The 26,128-nt window shown below is 35.3% G+C and overlaps 1 protein-coding gene across 2 annotated transcripts in view; it reads right to left on the bottom strand.

Moving 5' to 3' along the window:
- LOC574628 (N-chimaerin) overlaps positions 1-15,005 on the bottom strand; it is a 29,361-nt gene extending 14,356 nt beyond the window's left edge. Inside the window, exons 1-3 of one of the 2 annotated variants that reach the window (XR_004065840.1) lie at positions 13,410-15,005; positions 8,394-8,481; positions 5,279-5,395 (exon numbers count right to left, since the gene is read on the bottom strand). Coding sequence is in view for 1 of the 2 variants with exons in the window: in XM_011675764.2 (XP_011674066.1) it covers positions 5,279-5,395; positions 8,394-8,481; positions 13,410-14,502 (1,298 nt within the window). In the remaining variant the exon portion in view is untranslated. The remainder of the gene's footprint in view (positions 1-5,278; positions 5,396-8,393; positions 8,482-13,409) is intronic. The other variant, XM_011675764.2, reaches the window with a different exon arrangement.
- Between the last annotated feature and the right edge of the window lie 11,123 nt (positions 15,006-26,128).

Below are 26,128 nucleotides of genomic sequence, written 5' to 3'. Positions count from 1 at the left end.
TTAATGCACTTCCCTTGTTTTCTTAGTGTGCAAAATGAGTAATAGTTTCACTCTAAATTTCCCAAAAAGTCTGTAACCTGCACCGTCTGTGTATGTGAAGATAATTACCATATATAGCCAGTAGGGCATCAAGTTATGTACTTTGAGACAGATTTAATACCCTTCTTGTTCTCAAAATATAAACTAATAATAGCCACACTAAAACCAAGTTTCTGTACTACTACAGAAAAATCCCACATTTAGATGTACACAATTGAAAGAACTAAAATACCCAGTCACATCTATCACCCTTACAACAACGGCATAAGGCATTCAAAGACCACAACTTCAATACAAATTCAATTGTTTCATATTTTTCTTTTCAAACCATGATTTTCACAGCCTACATCACAACATTACACATTTGTAAACAACTTTAAATGACAGACATACAGATTAATTCAACAAATTAGTTTTGTCTACAAATACGGAAACAAAATATCATGAGTATTCTATAGAGACTGATCTACTCGCTGGCAACTGCCCAAACGCTATGCACATTGACTACGTTGAGCTTAGACTATGTGGACTATTTACTTCTTGAGGGGAAATTGAATTCATCAGAATGTGTCAGGAAAAGATGTAGACAAACAATATTTTGTTTCAACGACATTGGCCGACATTTATCTAATTTTAGATTTTTCAAACAATGGGAAACGTTAAAGGTGTCATGATCATTTAATTTTCTCAACTGTTTTTCTCAAATTGTAAAATGTTCTTCAAAAGTTCACCATAAATAATGTATTAAAACTGAATGCCCACATATTTAAATCACCTTCTTCAAACAGCTATGTTCTATTTATTCACTATCTTTATAAGAGGAAAGTACAAATTCCTATGTCCTGTTTACATCCTACAAGCTCACATATAATTCTACAACTTGGTAATTCCATTCAGGGAGCATATTTATTTACAACTGAAATTACACAAACAGTAAATAGGAAATCTAATCAAACTTTTAAACTATTCATCAAATCAAAATACTTTCAGCATGCTAGAAATCAACATGCTCCCAAAAATTGAAAACAGATATTTTGGCAACATTCTTTCATGAATGAATGAACAAGTATATTTGGCACATTGGTCATTAAACCATTTAAATGTCAGACATTAAAAATATGTATAGACGGTTAGTTACATGCCAATTTATGAAGAGAGGGGAAGCCGAGTGTGAAAAGTGAGGCAAATATTTGTAGCCAGACTATATTTTTCGAAGGGTGGATTAATGCAAAAAATCCTGACCATAAATGAACCAATGGAATTAGGAATAATGAGATCACTCAGAAAAATATCAGCCTACATCTACCAAAATTAAAATCAAAATATTTTTTTCACATTGAAATTCAGATATAGGTCCGCTATCGTCAAAAGAAACTGTTTTTGTCCAATGTCATATATTGTGCAGTTTTAAACTGTAAATTACTAAAAAATATGTTTATTCCTATGCATGTCTGAGATTTTTTGTACAAAACTAATGAAAGTTGGGAAATAGTTTTTCAAAAAAATATATATATATTTTTTAAAATTAGATTGATGTATATAAAAGTAGCATATGACACAGGTGTTCCACATAAATTGGTTTTACCCATGATCAGGCCTTTAAAAAAAAGATGTTGTGTTGCCCTTTGGGTCGGTCGGTCGATTAAAAAAAAAGAAGCTGACCATAAATTTTAAGATTTTTGGGTCCGTCGCAAAGGGCAATACAACATTTTTTTTTAAAGCCTCACTTTCATCTGATAAGAACTACAAGTGTTTTAACTCTGTGTTTATTGTATATGAGGTAACAACCTAGTGGCTCCATGCAAACAGATGATATATCCTGCCAATCAGTTTGGATACCATTAACCATCACTTCACAAGGTGGTCTATCTAAGGTGAGGGGGGAAACTTCATAAAAAGTGACCCCGACCCGTCTTTAACATCTGCCCCTTCCCATCATCCCTAGCTAGCACTGTGATGATTAGATGCCCCCGCATTACGCTTGTTAAACCTGAACCAAGATCGACTGTTACCCTTACGTCAATGCACCCCTCCACTCCCCTAAAACCATGCGCACAGGTTTTCATGCGAGATAATCAAGAAGAATTTAGCTACGGAGGGTAAAGCGATCACGCGAAGGTTGGTGCATTTACTCTGATTAATCGATGCAGCTGCTCTGCGCTGTTCAATTATTATGCGACCATTAAGTTCAGCTTAATTACGGGATCTTTCAACGGGATTACATCTCTGGGACACTTGCGTGTCAGGTTTATGACATAAATTAATGATTTTACAAGCAAGCTGCCTCTGGATTCATTAAGCGTGTTATGTTTGATATCATCAAATCCTCACAGAGATTACTACATGTTTTGCAAGCCAAGAGTTGTATAATGCATTCTAATTTATTCCTAAAATGTTTTAAATGTTTCAAAGTGCCTATACATGAGTGTCAGCAGACCAGGAATTTTCATTTAACAAAAAATGCTCTATTTAAAACCAAATCATAAATATTTTGCAATATCTTTTTTTATAAATCTGGTAGCACTTTGTTTTAAAATATCTGGAAGGTGAAAGTTCAATAAATAAATCAAAGAAACTAAATTTATTAATACTATTCTCAAAGGCTAATCCAGGCATAAAAAGCACCACTGAGGTATCCAACACACTTGTTGCAACAGGGATGTTTGGTATAGGTAGATAAAGTCAAGTGTTCTCACACTATCCCAGTCCAAATTGTATGTGCCCCACACCATGTTTCTCTTGCAATCGATGATTCATCACAAATTCAATTATATATTTCAGATATGATATCTCATACATGTACACTTCCTAATCCCTTTTTATCTCAGTAGAATCCTGGAACACCTTCATCTTTATTTAAGGCATGCCCTCATTCTAAGTTTGCCAGATTAAGGTCAACAGCATGTTATAGGCTGTAATATTCACTCTACTTGCGAAATCATTTAGAGAACGCATTTAGGAACAGCTGCCCGAGTTGCGTCGTCTTCGTCAGGCGAGGAGAAATATTAAACCTATAATCTCCCTCCTGATAGGGTCATCAGAGATTGCTTTAGCAGTTAAGATATATTATTAATATAGAGAGGAAAAGAGATAACAGGCATCTTTCAGGCTTGATTGGTGATCTCATGTACCTATCAGAACGGATCTGTTGCTCTCTTCAACAATATGGGTAGCCAGCTGCCTCCAAACAGGCGCCGTTCACATATGAGTTTTAAAACTTGATCAGATGTGAACCCTGTCAAAAATGAAGACAGAGGGCTGCCCTCAAACAAAATGATTCTCAGAGTCGCTAGCACATGAAAGCTCAATTAAATATGAAGGCAGAGGAATGCCCCCGAACAAAATGATTTTTAGAGTCAATCTCAAATGAAACCTCAGTTTAATATGAAGGCAGTTGGCTAAACCCAAACAGTCTCTCTTCCCATCATGATGAGGGTTCTGCTGTTAGCAGGGCAATCTATCAAACTCTTATCAACAAGCTCATCAGGAATCCCTTATTAATTTTGTCTCCATCTCACCATCTACTCATCTAGCCCTCAACCATTCATGTTTTTTCGATCCAGGAGTATGTCCTGTTTCAGCTGGTAAGATGAAGTGCATGTTGGCTTCTAATGTGATTCATTATACCATTAAGGTAACAAGGTATCCTCTGTGATACCAACAGGACATACAAGCATCCCATGATGCATTGCGAGACATGACACGTCTGATCTTGGTAGGACAAGCGCGTTTCACCTCATATTCACCCTGAGTCTCCTGTCTAGCCCTCATCCATGAAAATCATCTTTTGGCGTAGTAGTCAAAATTTATATCACACATGGGCATCACATTTTTGACCATATTGCCCATTTTTTCTCTCCAGATTTTATATTCCTTAAAATGTAAAAAACTTGATAGCTCCCTAAAATTTCAAAGGCTAATGATTAAGATGGTGATATTTTTTTACCAGTCTGAACCCATGACTGTTGGTACCATGGTAGGGCTATTTTGTCCCATTGTCTCTGGCACAACATGAAGGAGAACACTTGTCCTTATAAACACCTCGAACAACTGTTTGATTAGCACTCATGACTTCACTTCTCCTCCTCCTCCACATAAGAGAGGGTGTCAATTATGATTTTTGTCCTTCACACCTTGCAAATTGTGTCTTTCTTTTTTACAATCCTTGTCTAGAAAACACATGGCATGTCAGCATGCCATTGTCTTTATTTTACTTAAAACTCCTAGAGAGAAAAAACTGTGCATAGTATGCAAGCAGGTGAGGACATTTTTAATTCCAATTTTCCCTAAAGAAGGTGTAAAAAAAGAAAAATCTCAGCATATCTCTACTTCTAAACAGACATAAGAGAATAATAAAGACAGTAAAATAATGGAAACTGTGATTGAAAGTTCATTTATCTCTTTCTTTCATGGAATATGTCTGAAGGTTACCTTACTGATTTCAAATAAAAGGGGTGCATGGGGAGACTTAATAAGCATCATACATTGCATTGTATCCATCCAGACATTACTGACTATACATTACTTCAAGCAATCAATCATAGAAATGTCTGAAGCTTCATGGCAGATGCTCAAGAACTTCTCTTCATGGGTTGGCAGATGAACTTTACAAAAGTTCAAGCACTTTTAGTGCTAAGTAGGATATTATTAATTAGTTGCATGTCGTAAAGTACACATGTACAGAGTTATTTCTTAACAGGCTATTAACGACAGGACACAGTAGATGCCTACACGGTGTCTTCACACGAATCCTCTAGAGTAATACTGTCTATATCAACACCCACAATGCTTCATGCAGCGCCTGTCCTACAGGAGCCTCTCGCTTCAAGTTGAATTAAAAGACCAAAGACAGATGCCAAACAAGGCGTGAGAAGGGGCGATAAAGCACCGGATCCTGTTAAAAATCACCCTCTTGAACAAATTGGAGTTGGTCCCAAGATGACCCTTGCTTGCCCAATTTATGAATGGAGTCACTATCTGTTAAAACGAGGGGAAGGGCGAGATTAGTATCGATTAGGAAAGCGTAAATGTACAATGGTGGAGGGCTTGAGGCTCTTGTCAAGATAATTTTCATATAATGAACTTGGCACCTTGCCATGAGCGATGGATGATGTTTACAGGAGGAACCATAGCGTCTTTGTTTATCTAGCTTCTTCCTGTCGAGCAAGCGCAAGAAGGGATGAAGCGGTAATTAAGAAAGGAGAGATGGCGGAAGGAAGAAGGAGTGGCTGAATGTTACCTTAGACCCAGGGTGAAGCTTCCTCGTGCTCTGAGACTCTCCCGGATCAAATAGCTGCCATCCCCTCCGTTTGTAAGCAATCTATCGGCCTCTTCCCGCGAGACCGGGCCATGGAATCTGCAAGAACAAGAGATTATGAGAAGGACGATGAGCTGAGATGATAGGGGCGTTGGATGGCTTGGATTACATGTGAGGAAGTAATAGATTTGAAGAGTGGTCAACCACTAATAGTAGTATAGAACCTCTGGGAGTGGATTCAACTTGTTTTTAGATGGACTGATTGATGATCCCACTGGGATTTCAAGTTAATCTCATGTCAACAAGACAATTCTTTACAATTAAAATTTTTACTTGCTCATTCTTATCATTTTTCATACAGAAGCATAATGCTACTGGATCTCCATTTCTACAAAGAGCAAAAAGCAATTATCTTGTGTGTGTTTTTTTGACAGGATGTGGCTGATTAATATAATTATATAATACTGAACATTGTTGTACATCGGTTATATATTCATTTCCAAAATTGCTTTTCTCTTTATAAATCTTCATAATAAAGAGAAACAAGAGAAGATAAAATAATAATTTTAAGAAATTGCAAAAACTCAATGTACTGTAGGGTTAAACGGAATGCTGACTATAATTTTGACTTAACAAATAAAGTGTCATAAAAAGGCACATATGATATTAACAAAAATTATTTGCAATTTTTCTTCAGTATTTTAAAGAATTAATATGGTGAATAAATATCTTTGTCAAATTTGTATATATAAAAGAAATATGTTTTCTGCCTGACTTCCATAAATTAAGGAGTACATTCTCTTTCAAAGAACTTTTAATGAAATTCCAATTTATATTCCTGTGCATCTGTATGAAAGTTTCCATCACCATTCATCTCCCATTTTGTTAATGTCTGATTTAAGGTCTTCTGGGGAAGCCACAATCACATAGAAGACTGGGGAGGGCCTCTTAGAATAAATAAAACCCTTCCTCTGAGGATACCCCTCTCTCTCTCTCTCTCTCTCTTGGGTCAGGGTAATTATTACATGAAGGTCTTTACACGATACCCCTTAAGATCATTGTTTACTTTAATGGACACATTAGTCACTTATGTTTGCATTAAGTTCCATCCCATGTCCATCAACCAATCATTAACAAGGTTATAGGGTAATTACATCTTGTAAAGCTTCCTCTATTTTATCTGTTTGCCGCTAATTATATTTTGTGGTCATGGTTTTTATGGGTTTGCCGTTTTTGGTTATTAATATAAGTGCAGGGTTACCAGGGTATGGGCAAGAAAATGGAGTTGAATGAATTAAAAACAATACTAAATTTAAAAATTCATGATAAAATAACAAACTCCAGAAGTGTTAATCTCTCATCTTACTATACATTTAACCTAGTACGTCTTCAGTTTTTAATGCCATGTTTGCTTATCAAAATTTGTCTGAGATTGATTGGAGTAGAACAAATTTTTGACTTTAATTTATATCACTTTGAATACTCAATATAAGATAAGTATAGATACAAAGAACAATATAATCAAAGGCATGGAAGTTTGGTTGGCAAACATATCCCCTGAAACAAAAACTTAACAAATTAAATTCCTGAAAATCAATTTAACGAAACAGGTGTAGCAACAATGCCACCTGCAAGAGCACCATTTCTGTTATATTTAATATAATGACTTTGCAGGTGCTTTCTATGGGGTAAAAAGGCTCTTATCATTTCAAACTATTAACCAACTTCTTTATCCTGATATCAAGATGCTGCAGAAAAGTCTCGAATCCTGAGCAAAGTTTTTGAGAAGTTATGAACGTTAATCAATCTTTTCCTTTCTAATCCTCACGCTCTCAGAGAGAGAGAGGGGGGGGGGGGGGGCAATCCAGGTCTAGAAAGCCCTCTACAGTGCCCCAAGTTCCCCAACCCTAATTGTGATCCTAGTTGTGATACAGACTTGTTATCAATAATTGCAGGTTTTATATTCTTCCTCTCTCATATTGTGTGATAACCCGTGCACGAGTATTCTCTAGTCATTTCCCTTATCAAGATACCCCCTCCCCTAGGAGCTACGATCATGTAACTTTATTTTATAGCGGATGATGTCATTCTTTAGTACGTGCCTACTTGCAATAGGCAGACCTGGATGCTTTGAATAATCCAAATTGATTTTTTTTTTAACATACCAAATGCGAGACATGGACTTTGTCTACCAGTTTGGATATTACTGGAAAATTGTAGGGAACATGTAGCTTAAAGAAAGACATAAGTTATAGTGCGCACATCAATATATTATTCTTTTGGGAGGGGGAGGGGTGCTTAGCTACATGTATACCATGGTTCCATGTCTAATGACATGCCAAAATTCATATCTTGCCTCTGAAACTTATAACAATTTTCAGCTGAAAAATAAGTATGATCATTAAAATTGAGGAACAAAAAGTAGATATTGAAATCAAGTTAAAAATTCTTTGTGCAAGTTTGTGCTAGAAGAAGGGGTCTAGGTGAGGTTAATATAGAGATAATTACCAAAACAAGTTGTTTGGAAGTTACCCCCCTCTTGGATGGTAATAACTCTTGTTTGGTGGAAATTGTAGAAGGAAATACCCCACTGGGTGATGGTACAGCCCTTCTATATGGGGTCTATAATAGGCTTAATTTAAGCACATTACACCACCTTGTACATGTACTTAAACCTTTTAAAAGTGCACTCATGTGAGCATACATGTCACTGCAACCAATGTGAATATAGGTACATTGGATTAGGAAAAAGAGTAAATCAGTTTGAATGAAAACTAATTTCTCTTTAAACAAAAGTACACCCAATACACACTATCAAAAAAGGGTTACCAGTAGAATCACCTGAGTACTTGAACCTGAATCACCTTAAAGATTAAAAGAAACAAAATTGCCATTATCATGGCTGGAATGCTCCCCATGGAGTGAAAAATATGCACACATTGAGTGCGGACAAGTATTGAATCCAATGACCTGGGTAATAGTATATCTGTAAAGCGCTATATAAAAGCGGAATATTATCATTATTATTATTATTTTCATTAGGAAGATTGCATTATTTGAGAAGATTGATTTATTCTAATAATGAATGACTACTTACTCATCTCCATAATGTGGTGGGCCATAGACTCCTATCGACTGGCAAGGGATTAATCTGGGCTTGGGTGCTTCTAACTGTAGATGATATACTGCAAAGATTCAAACAACAAAGAAAATAAAAGGTAATTAATATAATTCTAAGAATTTAAACAAAACAAATCGTCAGTGTTGTATTTCTTCACACATCAAAGTAAGGATAAGGATAAAGAAAGAAAAATTTATACCGGTATACCGTACAATAATGAACTTGCCCAAATATATAATGATTTTTTATGATAACATACCAAAACTGAATTTTGGGCAATAACATTCACATGCTGAATAAAAGGAGAATGGTGATGAAATAATTATTGGATTATTATAGCACCTTTTCCAGAGGATGGAAGGCGCTGGTTCTGAAAACATTTCCACAAACATTTTATTTCGGTTTCTTGTATTGATCAATTACATGATTTGTTCGAAAGTCTTTTGCTTTGTTCTAATAATGTTAGAACTCATAAACATAGCCACACAAATAATTACTCATAGACTAAATACTTTGTCATATATTTTTTCTGAATGTCTCTCAAAATAGAGATCATCACAGCTAAGAGAATACAAACCAAGCTGAGTTTGTTTGCAAATGAACAGAATTCTACACTTACAGATATATGTACACACTTGTATTATGGAGCAACTGACATCAGAGTCTCTTTTAAATTACTCCATACTTTCACCCATTTCAAACATTGTGGCCTCAGAAAAATTCCATATTTGCCTGAGATATAAAAATATCCAAGTTACAGAAGAGCTTATCTCCTGCCCTGCACACACCCAGTATAAATCCACTCTCTCCGCTTCTTAGAACAATTTGATTACCCCCTAGCTTTCCCTTCTTCAACAAGCTTACTCCCTGAGCAACAAATCCTAGAGATTCGTCAACAATTTCATCTCTTTCTGACTAAAACTTGTTTTGCACATTTCAAGCACATGTTCACAAATACATTATGACTGCTAAGGAAAAAATACAGGCAGATATTTCGGGTTACATTATACCATTGAACAGTCTATCCCATTTTGTTCAATTTAACAGCTGGTGAAAAGTGCTCCTATATATGAGAAGACTTTGGGAAATCGGATTTAGGGAACAGAGTATTTTGGAAAAAAAGATCACAATTAAATTTGAAACTGGTTCTGATTTGACATTGACAGTAAATGGGCGAAAATTCCCAGAAAGAATATTTGTAAAAGTAATTCTACATACGTGGATAAAGTAATTCTACATATGTAGATAAATTGTACAATTGAATGTTTGAGATAAAACAAAAAAGATAAAGTCATTTTCTCTCTAAAGGAACATCTACCGGTATTCTAAAATCACAAGATTAACTTCAAGTGATTGCCCCATCCTTCCTGGGTGGTGTCATAAGGTAACACCCTTACATCATCCTCAACTACCTGTAGACCCTTCGACCAAGTTCAAGAAACTAAATCGGCTCTTGATGTTTATTACAAACAATTCACAGTTACCACAGGCCCCGAGGGGAAAATTAACTTATCGCTTACGACAAAATGCCCTGCTAGAAACCCGACACATTAATCTATCATTACCACAAGTTGAACGGCCACGCTTTCGTTACGATCGAGCGGAGAAGAAAAATAGCGGGGAGGATGCTAGGTAATTGGGAGGGCCGTTCGGAACGACAGCGTAGGAACGGCGTCAAAACAGTAACGTTAACGAAAGAAAACAGACATTTTCCAATAAATGCCCTCTGTATATTATTTCTTTTGATTTATTGCATGCATGGATGAAATCAAGTGATGATATCTAACAGGATATCATCAAATAGTATAAAACAGAACCAACTCACTTAGTCTAAAAATATCTCAAAATGCTTTCATGATTTCATGATAGATACTTTGTAGGACTAGCATCACACAAAAGAATTTCTTCATACCAGGAATTAATTACTAAACCTGGGTATGGAGTGACAACTAAAGAAGCAGGCCTTGTTGAGAGGGAATATCAAACAACAGACAGGTACGAGAAGCTGTCACTTCTTCAGTAATACTCAAAGTTCCTGTGTTCCAGTGCAAATTTTCACTCTGATTAAAATTCAATTTAGAGATGACGTGCTATTTTAAGTATATTGCCTCTGATATCAAAAGGGTTCATATACAACTACTCAGATGTATTTAATTGAATTGAATTGAATTCGCATTTATTTCATTCTCGATTAAAAATTACACTGATACAAAAGATACAAAATTATTCATGAACAAATTTAGAAATGAAATGGGAACTACATAAATAAAGCCCTTAGGCAAATATAAACATAAGATAAGTAACTATACTTATTTGAGATAAAGAAACTGCTTCAACTTTTTTTTGAAGGAATTAATTGACTTGCAATCAGAAACATCTTTGGGGATGGAGTTCCAAATCACAGGGAAATTATGACGTACTGATTTTATTACCTTATTTGTTTTTACTGGCCATAAGTGAAAAGAATCTATAAAACGGGTATTGTGGTTATGTATCTGGTGATTAAGAGTAAACATCTGAAAAATATTAACAGGTAATTTATTTTGAAAGTAAAAGAAACCAAGGAGGGCAATGGAGTAATAGTACAAATCAAAAATATTAAGAGATTTCAATTTTCTAAACAGTGGGGCAGAATGGGCACGATAATGACATCCAAGGCATATGCGAAGGGCTTTTTTTTTGCAATTTAAATAATTTATCTAATTTAGTTCAAATACAATTACCCCAAACAGCAACACAATAATTTAAATATGAGATCATAAACCTAACAAACAGTTTACCTAAATGAAACATCTTTACATTTGAATTTAAAATCAAGTCATATTCGGTAGCTTCTAGAATGCAATGACCTTCTTTCTTAAATCCAATTGTTTCTATTTTCCCAAAGTTCCAAAGATTTAACTCCAAATCAAATCATAAATAAATGTCTACATTTAACTGGTAGCACAGTTCAGAAATTTAAGCACAGTAGTGCATTTGAAGGGCAAACTGTAATTCAAGCATTTCAAATAAAAAGAAAGTGGAAAACAGTTTTTCACAATCTGTACTGTATTCTGTACCATTTAAGGTCATCTTTAAGAACATATAAATCATATTTCAACTTGCCTCTAAGCAGTTCATAGAGTAACTTTTCCACATTTAGGATTTACTAATTAATATTGGAGTGGGCAGAGTAAAGACGACTCATCATAATCTATCTGGAGCCAACCGAACACAGACTTGACAAGCCAATCACTCGCCGAGACTTCCCCGGTACCCCGAACTCCAAGCCGGGGAATTAAAAGCAGAAATGAGCTGGCCAGATTAGCGCTGTCCGTATCAGAGTCGCACATGCAGAACCCTCGCCGAACTCTCCCTACCCCTCATGATGACATCACCTTGTTGAGGAAATTTGTTGAATTTGCTCACAGAAAATTGAATTTGCAAACCAATTTAGCCGAGTGGGATTTATATATGTCAATGCCTTGAACTAGCAATCTAAATTTGTTTAGTAACTTAAAATTATAATCTGGGTATTGAGATTTTCACATTGGTGATAATAAGTAAGATTCCAAATAAGATTTTATTACAAATATTAGTTTAAAATCTGAATACTTTAACTCTATGAAAAACAGAAGTGCTCCTAAGACTTTTATGTATCAAATAAATTAGGAAAACAAGGAAGCAAACAGATGCATATGAAATTATGAATGATAAGAATTATAGGAAGAACAACATTTATGTTTAACCCTGCAAAGTTTAATATAATCCAAGTATTTTCTGCACTGTTTATATTTTGGGGGAAAGAAATTCCCCCTCTCTTTGAAATTCAGAGTGGATTCTTACATTTTGAAGTTGGATATCATGTAACACTAAATACGATGAAAAAAGGGTACATTCATGGAGCCACAGCTGTAGCCTCAGTCTCAAGAAATCATATTTTTTATTTACATAATCATCCTTGTAGACATGGTGGCAGAGTAAGAATTCAACACTTCAGCAAAATACCTTTATATGCTCAAAGTTACTTCATATCACTGATAGGACAAATTTCTTTAATAAAAATAATATGGACACATTTATTCATTAAAAAATGACTCTCCATAAAATGACATATTAAGTTTTTTATATACTCATCATAAGTTATAAGCTTATAATCATAACTGAAGTCCCACTTCTTGAATAAAAGTATAACTAACATTCTTTGAAAAAAAGATGAAATTGATTGCTAACATAATTCAAACACTTAGCTTTTTGAAATATGCTGCTATTATAGTGATACCCAATTGTTAAGACACTTAAACAAAACAAACATTTGTTGATACCATCAATAAACTCAAGATTAATAATAACCTTTCTATCTGTTCAGCTCTTTTGGGACTTTACTTTAGAAATTCACATGACTGTTAAAATTATTGCAAACATATATTTTTTTAATATACTATAAATATAAAAATCTAGAAAAGCAATTCCCAAAATATTTTGTTTGCTTCTCTCTCTGGAAAGCAACACATAACATGGAATTCAAAAGTAGTTCAAAATGAAGTACTCAGTAAAAAACACATGAAATAGGAGTATCTACATATATACATGTAGCATAACCCAAAATTAATCTGTTATAATAATATAAATCAGACTTTTATCTACTAGTGTATATTACATAGCTGGACTTCAATATTTCTCTTCCATGATTCTTATGTTGAAACTATAGGTGTAGCGATCACTAGCGAACCATCTGAAGTATATTCTTAAATTTGTATGCAATTTCATGCAATTTATCAGACTTTCAAAGATCCATGGAAGTTTTGAGAAGCTGCACTAAGTTCTAAAGAAGGAACAAGTTATAATTATATTTCTCTTTCATTAATTTTCTTTTCCCTTAAAGCAGAGCAATCTGAAAAGATATCAAATCATTGATATATTTATGAGCATATAGGTGAAAATCATCCAAATACCATTTAGAAATAGTCATGCAGAATATTACAATAATAAGATCACATGCATGAATCTTACATTTCTGTTTGACTTGGTTCCTCTTCTTGGTCATCGTCAGGTAGTCTTTCACCTCATGAAGATAATTGAGCGTGTTGCTACGGAAACGAGGAACATTCTCATCGTAATCGATGGGAGGCGGTGGGTTGGTATACTCAGGGCTAGGTGGCTGGTAGAACGGAGGTGGACTGGAAGGGGGGCTGTAGGAGGGCGGGTCCATCATGGGCTGGGGTACTCTAGGAAGGGTGCTAACCATACTCCACAGGGGCGGCGGTGGTATGAAGGGCACCTGAGGGGCGTAGGAGTTGAGACTCTCAAAAAGTTTGGCCTTCTCGGAGTCCAGTGGAATTATGAGAGGCCCATCCTTGTTATCATCAAATGGAAGCTTCTCCTTCTCTGGTTTCTTCACGGGGATGATGTAAGGTGAGTTATCAAGGAAAGACGTCTCGATCATGATGGGCTTGGGGTATTGTTTTCTGGGCGCTGGTGTCCTTGGATCTGGGACTGGTCCCCGGTTTTTGTCGGGAGATTCTGTAGGCTTTGTCCTGTTCTGGTAACGTTGCAGTCTTCTTGATTTAGTTATATCCAGCAAGTCTGTGAATTTGAAAGGAGGTGGCGTCACTCCTGTCGTGTTTGTTTCTATTGTTTTCAGTTCAACTGTCTTTACCTCCTCTTCGCTCTCTTTTCCCAAATTCTTTTCAGCCTCTCTGTTGTCCATGTTAGTCACTCTAGCGCATGGTGAGTTGACCTTTTTCTCGACATTTTCCTCCCAGACTTTGTCCTTTTCCTCCTTTCTTTTCTTCTGCCTCTCCAACGGAATTGGCTTGATACCTGTCTTTTTAGGAGTGTTCTCGATGTCTTTAGACCCGGTCTTTGACAGCTCCGGCAGGTAGGATTGCCTGGACAGAAAGGCAATGATATCCCCAAAGTCCGCAACTTTCGGGAAATACTTAAGCTGAGCATCGCCAGTGGGCTTAAGTGGCTGGTCACGCTTAGACAATAATTTAATACTTGGACAACTAGATAATGAATTTGCAACATCCTTCATATTACTAGCGTCACCAGTCCGCTGTGACCGCAGGGTCGCGTTGGACACGCACGTGGGATGAACCATCTTGAGTTTGTCTCTCGCTCACCCGGCCGGTCGATCAAGAAGCAAGAGTCTCTGACGGCTGATTTAATTTATTGCTGCTGCTCTCAACTAGACAAGATTTGAGAATGTGAATGACACACCAGGGTGTCTGCTGAGCTCGCTCTCTCTCTCTCTCGTCCGATATTTGAGGAGTCAAGCAGCAGTCATGAGGTTACCAGCAGTGTACAAGATCATGTGGCCAATCGAGAGCAAAGCCTGCGCACTACGGCCTGTCCACGCTAGTCTTAAAACCAGGCTGGATAGTAATGCTGACCTCTTTAAAACTTATGACCATGGAGCATCCACCGCACTAAGAAAAATATAAAACACCACTTTCACACAGAAGCTCTTTTATCTGCACAGACTTTGAACCGATCCCGATAATTGATAAATCCAACATCGACCGGTAGCCTGTTCTCCCCCAAACTACTTTGAGGAAAAATTCTATAATTTCTCTCCCCTTAACTTTCAAATCCTCTTTATATATGCGTGGCACAGTCTTATCAACAAGACTAATTCACAACTTCATGAAGGGGATAACTTCTTCCTCAATCCAGGGTGATAGGTTCAGGGATGGACTTAGAATCTTACCCCCTCACTATACACCCTTCCAACGCACCCCTCTTGAGCTCTCTTGTTCCCAGGCCTACCTCTGATATCTCCCCCGAACACTCCCCCGTAGACTGATTGCTCTCAATCGCTGTGGGATAATCGTATCTTGACCTTCCACTACTTCTCAGACATTCAAATACCTCCATGTACAGGTTGAGCTCAGGTTGTAATCCAATTTCTTTTATCCATCCAATAAAGGAATATGGACACATACTGTGTGACATGTAGGGCAAAAGTTTATGGAAAGGTGAAAATACAGGTAAGAACTAAGACATTCTCTTAACATGACATAATGTGCAGGCAGAAGGGCATGGATATATGCACAGCCAGCAGATACCGGTAAACAAAAGTTCACTTTATATAAAATGTACCGGTACTGCATTTATCACTCATCTGGGCCCCTCTTTAACAAAACGTACAAAATGAACACTTTTCAGTGTGTTTAAACAAGGTAGTAAAAGGTGATCTAATACACTCTCCGCTTGATTTAAATACAAAAAACTTGAAATGTTTAGTCATTATATGGTAGTTTTAAGGATGTTTAACATGTAGCAATTTGCTGATATTTATTTATTTATTTATGAAAACATCCTTTAACAGGATAACATTGATCAGCTCGCAGGTTGTTTTACATAATGGTCCTGCTTACTACTTCCTTTGTATATAAGATCAATTTGTAAATTGTTAGTGTCTTTAATAATGTAAGATTCTTTTGATGGATTTGACAAATATTGGTAAGAGCTTACAAACATTTCTATATTAAAATGTGCTAAATAAATATAATTTATTATTATAATTTGTATCAATTGAAATGAAAATATGACAAAATTCATAATTCTGTCATTCCGCCAGGCATATGACAATGTCTCAATTCTATTTTTATTGTGTAAGGATTTAATTTAAAAAATTTAAAAGGTTTAAAACTGTTAATTAGATGAAAATTAAAGGATGGCTTTTATTTCAAGTTCATTATTTAAGAAACTCTTGAAAACATACCTCTTCTCTGAATAGTTAACTCAAGCCCTTTCTTATCCCTATCCCTTTCAAACATTTTGAATGTTGATATCTTTTTTGATGAAATTCATTTGTATGTTATGTATGATTATTTTGTGTAAACGCTGTGATATAGTTTACTATGAAGAGCGTACTAAATACTAGTTATTGTTATCATTATCATTGTTTTTTTTCCAAAGCTGCTTAAATATTGGCTTCAAGGTTATAATCTAATGAAGATAAGAAAGGTCTGTTCTCGCTTGTTATCTTCCAATATATCATCTTCAAAATCTCTATTTTTCATCTCATATTTGTATTATTTCTTTGCATTCATCAAATGCCTTCCCCTATTTTCTCTCTGAATTTCTCCCCTATGTATGCTAAAGAAATATCAAAATAAATGTTTTCAAATGTAATTCAAAATCAATGTGCTTTAATAGAACATTAAAACAAAAATTTAGTTGCTGCATGTTGTAAAAAAATAACAAATGTATTGGTTATTCAGGTATTGTATACCTGTGTATTCATTCCTTTTAAGAAAATGATAAACACTCCAACAATAACCTCTCAATATGTGCCAATCTAATTTTTTATTTACTACTTTCCATTGTTTAATATCCCGATATACACGTAATGTACCCCAAAATAAACCATTACAACACCTCTAAATCAACCCCTATTTAAAAAAAATAGATTCTGAGCTGATCCCTTCATGAAACAAACTTGTAACAGCTCAACTTCTCCTCCTCTTCTTTGATTGGTGGAAAGCTTTCTTACTCTCCACCAATCACAGAGCTCCCCTGCTGTGGACTGCTCCACTCCCACGGGGGAACAACAGGAAATGGCTGCCACTATTCTGGCAGGAAAGAACAATTTTGCGAACTAACGTCACAAGCTACGACCAGCAGCTTACGTTCACTCACTTCTTCACGTTTCCTCTCTCCTCTCAAAAGAAAACGCTCCTGGAAGCAATCTCAACGCTACATTAGTACCGAGTTCTGGGGCCGGTCCATATTTTTTCAAGTGTCCTATAGCGATACGTCAATGTTTTGGAAGTCACACCCATGCACCTTGCTGTGACGATAATATTTAGTTTTCACCTTCTCCTTCCTCTCACCTCCCTTGTAGCTGAGAGGGGGTAGCACACTTTGATCTTTATGATACCTTGTCAAACTCCAGGCAACTTCTCCTCGATTGTTTTGTCCTTTTCCCCTTCATCTAGATATTTCACAATGTTTTCAGTTTATCTTTGAAGTTCATGAATGAAAGGAAAATGACTAATAGAAATGACTTGTGGCCATTTTGCCATGCAGGACATTGATAACTTGGGCTGTTGCGCATGAGATAATCCCTCAGGAACGTCTCTATCAAAACCAGAAACTAAACGCATCCCATATTTTTGAAGAATTTCTACAATTGCACAGATATCGCAACTGAAATCTCTCAATCAATTTCTAGATCAAACACACAACTCAGGTACTCAAAAATCTGTCATGACATTTGTTTTATCACTGGCGGAACATTATGATCCGCAACCATTTGCAAGACCCTGAGGGAATGTTGGGGACAGATCAAATCTTTGTCCAGGGTTGTTTTTTAAATAATAATACTTGAAAAGCATGTACACAGAGAAAATTGTGAATTGTTTAATTATTGTATAAAAATTCATTTCTGATTGAAAGTACCCCAAGATTTAATAGATTTTTTGTCTTCCACAAGATAGATTGATGGTCAGATAAGTAAGCAATCATCATTTGTTTTTGATCAGGTAATAACAATTATCAATGATAATGAGTACTGTTGCAATTATTGGTCAAAATTTAAGTTTTACCATTCAAAATGAAATTCAACTTCAATTTATTGCCTCCTAAATCTATCCTCCTCTTGTATGTAATATCTGATATTAAAAATTGGAAAGAATATTTTACAAATGGGTATCCTACTATCCCACAAGTATGTTAATCAAAATATCTGTCACAATTACAGCAAACTTATTTGACCTTTTTTGGTTAAATGTTGGAAATATTAGTTTCTCTGATGATTCTGTGTCTTGCAATTCTTGATATATTATCTTCTTTAAGTTGAGAGCTCACAACATTCGATTGAATATCACTGTTAAAGATACCTGTACCTTTCAATGATATTGAATCTATTTGTTTACAATCATTAAAACAGAATGAGCTTGAGAGGGTAGCTAGGTAGGCTAATCAATCATCACTAGCTACCTCACGACGACTCACGTAAGCTGAATGGTACGAGAGGAAAGAAAACGGGTCAGTCAAGGTCTTTCAACTCAAAGACTCGTCCTCTCTAAGGACCAAACCATGGTAGCTAAATAGAAATTAATTTGTGCAAATTAATTTGTGAAAAGCCATTAGTCTGGGATCGAGATATATAGTTAGTTTTGATTCCAGACATTCTGTAATCAAATAAAAGTAATATTCTAAAAAGTAAATCTCTTTACTGTAAGATGAAGAATATGCCTTTCTGCATGTGTAGGTATTTGAATTGTATGTGATCAGAAGAAGAATTCAATGCTTCTGTAATCTGAGTTTATGCCAACACAAATTTTCATTTTGTCTGTAAAACTGCAATATATTAGATAACACACATATTCAACAAATTATTAGTTGTATTTATTGGAGGTAAAATGAAAATCTTTGAATACACATCAAAATATATGTTGATTTGTTATTTAGACAAAGCAAAGATAAAATGACGTCAACATAATTCACAAAGCTCATATACTGTTTTGCATCCAATTTCTTTTTTTCTAAATTAACATTTGAGTCTTCCTACACATTGTTGCGATAAAACATCCCTTTACATTCAGTTGATCTCTCCCTCTCCGTCTCTCCCACTGTCTCACTCACTCTCTCTCTCTCTCTCTCTCTCTCTGACTCTGTCTCACTCACTCTCTCTTTCTATCTCTTTCTTTCTGTCTCTTTATTTGTCCATCTTTCCTTGTGTTTTTCTCTCCACCTCTATTGGAATGAAATGTAACTGAAATTGTATTAACCTTCCTTATAATTTTTCTTCATCTCTCTTACCACTTCCTAATTACTTTGAGATTGTGTCTGTCACTTTTACCAAGCTAATTTTATAACAAATTCACTGACTCACGTCTGGAGAGATAACGGAACAGAAAAATCCAAATCCATCATATTTCCTAGCGCTCTCTTCTATAATTCATCTCAAATAGCTTCTTCCTGGATGGGTACTCCAAAAAGCTTTCCAAAGAATTCCTTCCAAGCCTCAACAATCCTCCTATAAAACATGACAAATCAAAATGCTGCCAACAACATCTCCATTTCACAGATTACCCTGATCCACCATTGTGTAAATTTAGCTTGGATGAGTCTAATGGTTGGATCTAGTTGCCATGACAATTAAGGAGCAACCACATAAGCTTCAAGATGATGATCCCTTCAGAGGAAGGAGGTATAGTCTACATAAGTCAGAAATCCACTTTTGATTAAAGCCGTCCTTATAGACTCTAACAAACTGGTTCCTTAATTAAAGGCATGCTTGGCCTAATCATTAATGTTGTTAAAATCAAGTTTTAGGAAGTGAATATATTTATAAAGAAGTACTTATTTGGGCTGATTTATTTTTCATGTTAAAATATAAATTCTGTCTTTCAGAACTGTGTGTCAACCTGACATCTCACTTTCTCTGGGTCTCTCCCTCGTTCATGATTTACATCAACCCTCTCAATTTTTCTTTAACATGTATCCTTCAGGTAGAGTACAAAATAAAATGTGAGATAAATACTCATATAACAAACATTCAAATATAATAAACACTAAAGAAAGCAACAGGAACTCTGTTGATAAACAAATATAAAGAAATTATATTTGATTATTTTTATTTCTCTATTATTAAATCAATAAATCAATAATACCTAAATCAGTGACAAAATATAAACAACAGAGAATTAGTCTTTCCCAGGATCACACACTCAGTGTCACCCTCTCTACCCTTCAGAAAATGAAAATATTTTCAAGGCCTTAATGATACTCTATAAAATTGAACAATTCCTGTCGAAACTTCTCATTCTTCAAGCCCGAGGGTAGGAACAACCTCGGTATGAATACAGAATTGATAGGTCAAGCGCAAACCTATGAAATGGGAGTTTCCTCTTTCAGCTCCCAATGGGCATAGAAGAGACAGTAGATCTTACATTGCAAGAGCTTACCTAAACAAACTAATATAATGACTTGAAGTTGTTGAAGTGATTTTCATGTTGCTCTTGTGTTGTTATGATTATGAACATACCAGTACATTCTTGTCTACTTGAGAATAATTGATATTTATAGTCAATCACATTAAAAGCATTTTAATGAAAGAGTTGGAAAAACAAGGAACTGGAAAATCATGTATGAAAGCAATTATAATGATAATAATGAACACTTCTACTGTTTATAGTCCACACTAATTCACTAATGCACTAAATATTGATAAAATGTATAATATTTTTATTTGCTAAAAGCCCAGAAGTGCCAATTGCCAATATCACTCAAATATTTCTAGAAGTCTGTATGTTACTGTTATCTTATTTCAATTACTTGAGGCTTGTAAACAAATATCTGTTGCACAGGTTCCTCTGACAGATTAAGTAAAGTGACAATTAAAAGGTCATTTGTACAATTATTATCAAGTATTTTCCAACAGAAGGCATTTAAACAATTTCCTTGGCCATAATGCTTCCATACACAAATTAATCTTCAAATCCTTGACTTGTAATCAGTGTGAATATCAATACAAGGGAATTGAGGCCCATATATGTCAATTGAAGATCCAGTATTTGAGCTACTCATAATGTCAACATTTCAAGACAAACTGGGGCAATGAAAGATATTCCTGAACACTGAAGAACTGTTGATTTTTTAAAAATTCAAACTGAATTGAAAAGTGAAATGTAATGATTGAAGGAAGAAGCAATTGCCTTCTAGTTACAACTAATATTATGAGGTTAACAATAAACCCCCTAATTTAAAAGAGAAGAAAATAAGAGTAAACTTTATTTATCAGTACACCCCAAATGTGGGGTATCTTTCAGAAGAAAAATACAACAGCAGCTTACATTACCACCCCTGTCTTCCGCTATTGATAACAATCACTTAATTACTTTGCTACTAATGTCACTGCCCAGCTGTGTGTGTGGGATGATAGCATGCCCCGAGGGTACATTACATCATTAGACCTCATAATCATCATCTAGCTTCAGCTAGAAGCTGAAATATATATTTCTCCTGTCGGAACATGGACAGGATAAGCCAATAAGAAAACTAGAATTCAGCTGTCACATGAATATGTTTCTTTGAAATAATCAATTCATTTAGAAACGAACAAGTTCATTTACAAGGTAATATAATAATAATAATAGCCTAATAGTCCACTCCAAATTTTATTAAACCGAAACAGAAATTCTTTTTGCCCAATTGATATTTAAGGAGGCATTTGAAATACATGTCCGTCTGTTTGTTTATTTGTTTGCTTGTTTGTTGGTTTGTTTTCCTATTGATAAGTCCAATTTAAACATTTTAGAATCAAGCATGTTGTTATAAAATAAAAGGAAAAAAATAAAAAATAATTTATATATGATAATCTTAGTTTAGGTATCATTGGGCCCAACAAGAGGTAAACATGCAATATGCTAAAGGCAAAGGGATCACAAATATGGGAAAAGACTCCAAATGATTTTGAAAGTCCATCCAACAACTACCTGTAACAATTAGGTCAAAATATAAAAGCCTTACAGCTAGGCAAGCATCCCTTACTGAAAGTACTGTTAAACATGTTCTTGCCAAATGTAGGCAGATTGCATCGCTTCAAACATTCATGCTATTCTTTTAAGACGCATTTCCTCTTTTTAATTTGGTCAAGCTGGGAACCGAAAAGAAACAGCCTACATGTACGTGTGGTGGCACTGTTAACAAATCCAATTTTAATGGTATGTCCAACAATTAAAAAGCTGTCTGAAACTACATCCTCTATATGTGTATCTTTTCTTAATCTTTGGCTTAACAACATTTTATTACTTATGCCATCATATCATAAATCTTCCCCCAATCACTTCTGATCATTGACAGCTTCAAGAAATAGTGTTTTGTGATAAACCACAGTGATAGTGTTTAATTTTCTTAATGACATACGTAAATGCATCCTTTTGATTTCATTAATCTAATTATAATGACACTAGCCCAAATACATAAAGAAGATTAAAACCGAAAGCAAGATCTATACCACCAAACTTTCTAATATGAAGAAAAGGCATGCTCAAGGTGGAAAGAGAAAAGAAACAGCCTACATGTATGTGTAGCGGCGCTGTTAACAAATCCAATTTAAATAGTATGTCCAACATTTAAAAGGCTGTCCGAAACTACATCCTCTTTATCTTTTCTTAATCTTTGGCTTAACAACATTTTATTACTTATGCCACCATATATCATAAATCTTCTTCCAATCACTTCCGATCATTGACAGCTTTCAAGAAATAGTGTTTTGTGATAAACCACATTGATAGTGTTTATTTTTCTTAATGACAAATGTATAGTTAATGTCTTCCAAAAACATTTAATTTCATTAATCTAATAACGACACTAGCCCAAATTTACAAAGAAGGTTGAAACCCAACATAAGACTACACGACCAAATTTTCTATCAAAAAGAAAAGGCACGCAATAAACTGTAAAAGAACTATATACAAGAGCAAAAACACTTGGTCTTGTAAAAAAATAGAGGCACATAAAAAGTTAGTATTTTGTTTTTGTCCATATTTATAAAAAAAAGGAAAAAGAAGAAGTTAACATTCACAATTATGACTGACAGTAACTATATTATGGTAAATCTGTAGTTCAGACCATAGCCTAAGTTTATGAATTAGAGAACTAAGGACTTTATATAAAAATTAGAAGAAATGAAATGTAGATTTTTTAATATGTTCAATATATAGCAATCAAACCATAACCCTATACAGTTATTATTCTAAATGTGATACTTTTCATGCCAGTAAATCTACGTTTGCCCATTAAATGTGAAAAGGGCTGTTTTACAATCATGTCATTATTCAAAGAAAAAGGATTCTGTACTAGCAAAAACTGATATTCAGTAGGTGGCATGAATCTAGAAAGAAAGTTACTATTCATGTGATTTACATCCGCCCTTAACGGACATGTTGAATGTGATTTGGCATAGTTATCCAGGACCTGAACCCACAAATCAAATCAGCAGGATGGACATGACCTGAAATCAATGCTAACTGGTTTAAAAACAACTATTTTTATGACCAGGGATCTACGCAAACAGAATGAAAGTGCAGACATAACTCAATGCCAAACCTAAAATCCCCTCATGCTTGATCCTGAACTTCCAGGGAGGAAAACACAGTCTGCGTGACGCTGCAAAATTAAAGACGCATAAATACAGAGATTTCCTATTCATGCTCTACATCTTACGCTCATGACTAGTGTCTCATTTACCCCCCCCCCCCTTCCTCCCCCCTCCTCTAACTATCTCTCTATCTTTTTATTTCTCCACTTTCTTTTCCCTTTCATTTTCCATGATATTTTCTTTTTTGTTCTCTTAGTATGTACACATTTCACAGTCTGCATCTTATTAAGTCTCTCTTTTTCTGCTCTTTACAGTACAATTTTCTGTCCATTTATGGTCACTCTTCTCTTTCCCTCTATCTCCAACTATTTTCTGATATCCCTGTCACTATTTAGCACTTTTCTCTCCCTTACCAATACCAAAGAGAACAAATTTTCCATCAAACTAGCAAAGCGTCCTATTTTCTTTGCAACTAGTGGAAATAGGTCTTTCAAAGTTAAGATCTCTCATTTCAACCCAAAGGAGGAATGACATTAGTGCAGGTAGCTGGTTTATCCTGCGTACAGTGACTTGTGTCTGATTGAATTTCCCTTGAACGTCTCCTCCGATAGTCCTCTCCCACCTCTCCTAAAGATCTCTCAATCTCTGACATGATTTAGTCTGCATTTGAATTTGCACTGTCATGAGACTCCTTTTCAAACACCGAAGTCTTAGGACTCTGGAGTAAAGACATTTCCCACTATGACCAGGGGCTGTCTTTCCTATCTGATCAGGGCATAACTGGGAAGATTTATTGGCGTAGCTCAGACAATGAAGATGGTTCTAATCAACTGTTAAACCTCTAACAAGATGCTGTCACTCGCTCTGGGATGGTCAGGTGTCATAAAACTTGAACTCTTGAATGAATTTGTATGAGCTAGGATGTAATGAAAACCAGAGCGGGGTGGGGACTGTACAGTCATCATCATCTTTTGTAGGACATGTAGGAAATATTGTCATTTATCAAAAGCACAAGTACAAGACATGTATTATCATTTCCCCATGAACTCCTTTCTAAGGCAACTATCACTTCTATCCTAATAAACATTTATTGATGCATACAGTTTGATTTGCCACTTAAAAATCAAAGATTGCTATTTAAATACTTCTGAAATAAAGGCCATTTCAAATTATTGTCTGGACTTCTGAAGACAAGAGAGAGCAGATTTAGAGAAACTTGAGACTTACTTCTTCTGCTGTTACTCACATGACTGCAAAAGTAGCAAAATATTCTCAAACTTTAGTCTTGCGGTCTGGACATATTTTTTTCTTTCATTCCAGGTCCAGCCAAAGACTAGATTAGGGTCATAATTGGTTGAGGGAGCCATATATTATTAACAGTTAAGCTAATGAGGAAACAGGCGCAAGGGTAGTATTAAAGGGATCACAAAGAAGTCTCCATCAGTATTCTTGGTGTGCAGCATGTGATGTGATCATAATGATAGCAGTATGATATTTCTTCATAACATGTTATTTTTTGTGAGGCATTCAAATATGAAGTACTCGTAAATATCTCTCAAGTTTTCTTGCAATTTTTTGATTTTGAATATCCCCCAGCATCACTGATCTGCACAGGGTATCCAGTTGCTCTTGCATCACACTTATTTATATACACATGTATATCTTAAAAAGATCACCTGGACCAGCTTTTAACGACATATGCTCTAATGACACAAGTGTTCTATGGTCAATTATGTGCACACACACTATTTAACTTCCTAATTTTAACCCTGGACCAAACTATATACCAAACCCTAAGTTTACCTTAAACTTGAGTCCCTAAACCCAACACCAAACCCTAATCCTAACCTTAAATTTGTTTTGATAAAGTAAAGCCCTGAGTAACTGTTACTGAAGTGAATGTAGGCATTCACCTGGCAAATATTGCCAAAGTGAATGTCAGGACACCTTTAAATATAACTGAATTTCAGCTAAATGAGCTTTAAGCTTAATGAGGAAACAGGCACTATTGTTGCATTAATGTTTCTAATCACCCGCTAGTACCAGAGAACAGGAGGAATGGGATGAGTGATGGAGTCAGATGAACATAAAACAGCGTTCCTGTCTTAAATTGGGATTGGTCTTCTCTGTTATGACTCTATACATCACAACAAAGGTCTTGAAGAAAACTCTTCATCATCTTGCATCTTCAAACTGGAGGGTCGGGAATATTTGGGGATAACTTTGGATAAGTCAGTGATGAAATTAGTTATCAATAGATGGAGGTCATAATCAAATTGAAAACCACAATTGATTGTCAGTGTCCCAAGCTACCGGTAAAGTGATTTTCGTATCATGGCAAAATCAGTTGAATATGAAATAATCTCATTGCAGCGTTACTATCCAACCAACAATTATCCACTCAAACATTCTCTCATATAGAAAATGGTAAAACTTATCAAAAGTGCTTAAAACTTATTTTCTTTCACTAACAGATATTTCCGTTTCACGTAAATCCATGAAACTCATTTGTATATTAATTTTGCTTTTGGCACCTCATTACCCTCAATCCCTATGACAGGTGAGCCATGGGAATGCCCTCAGGCTTGGGATATTGTTGTTTGCTATTCCCTATTGAGATCTCTATTCTCAAGAAGGGAGGTGTGTAACAGGCTACGATGAAAGATAA

Source organism: Strongylocentrotus purpuratus, unplaced genomic scaffold (assembly GCF_000002235.5).
Source record: "Strongylocentrotus purpuratus isolate Spur 01 unplaced genomic scaffold, Spur_5.0 spur5_scaffold_21, whole genome shotgun sequence".
NCBI lineage: Eukaryota > Metazoa > Echinodermata > Echinoidea > Camarodonta > Strongylocentrotidae > Strongylocentrotus > Strongylocentrotus purpuratus.
The sequence above is the reverse complement of the archived record's forward strand: the minus strand, read 5'-3'. Positions and strand labels throughout refer to the sequence as shown.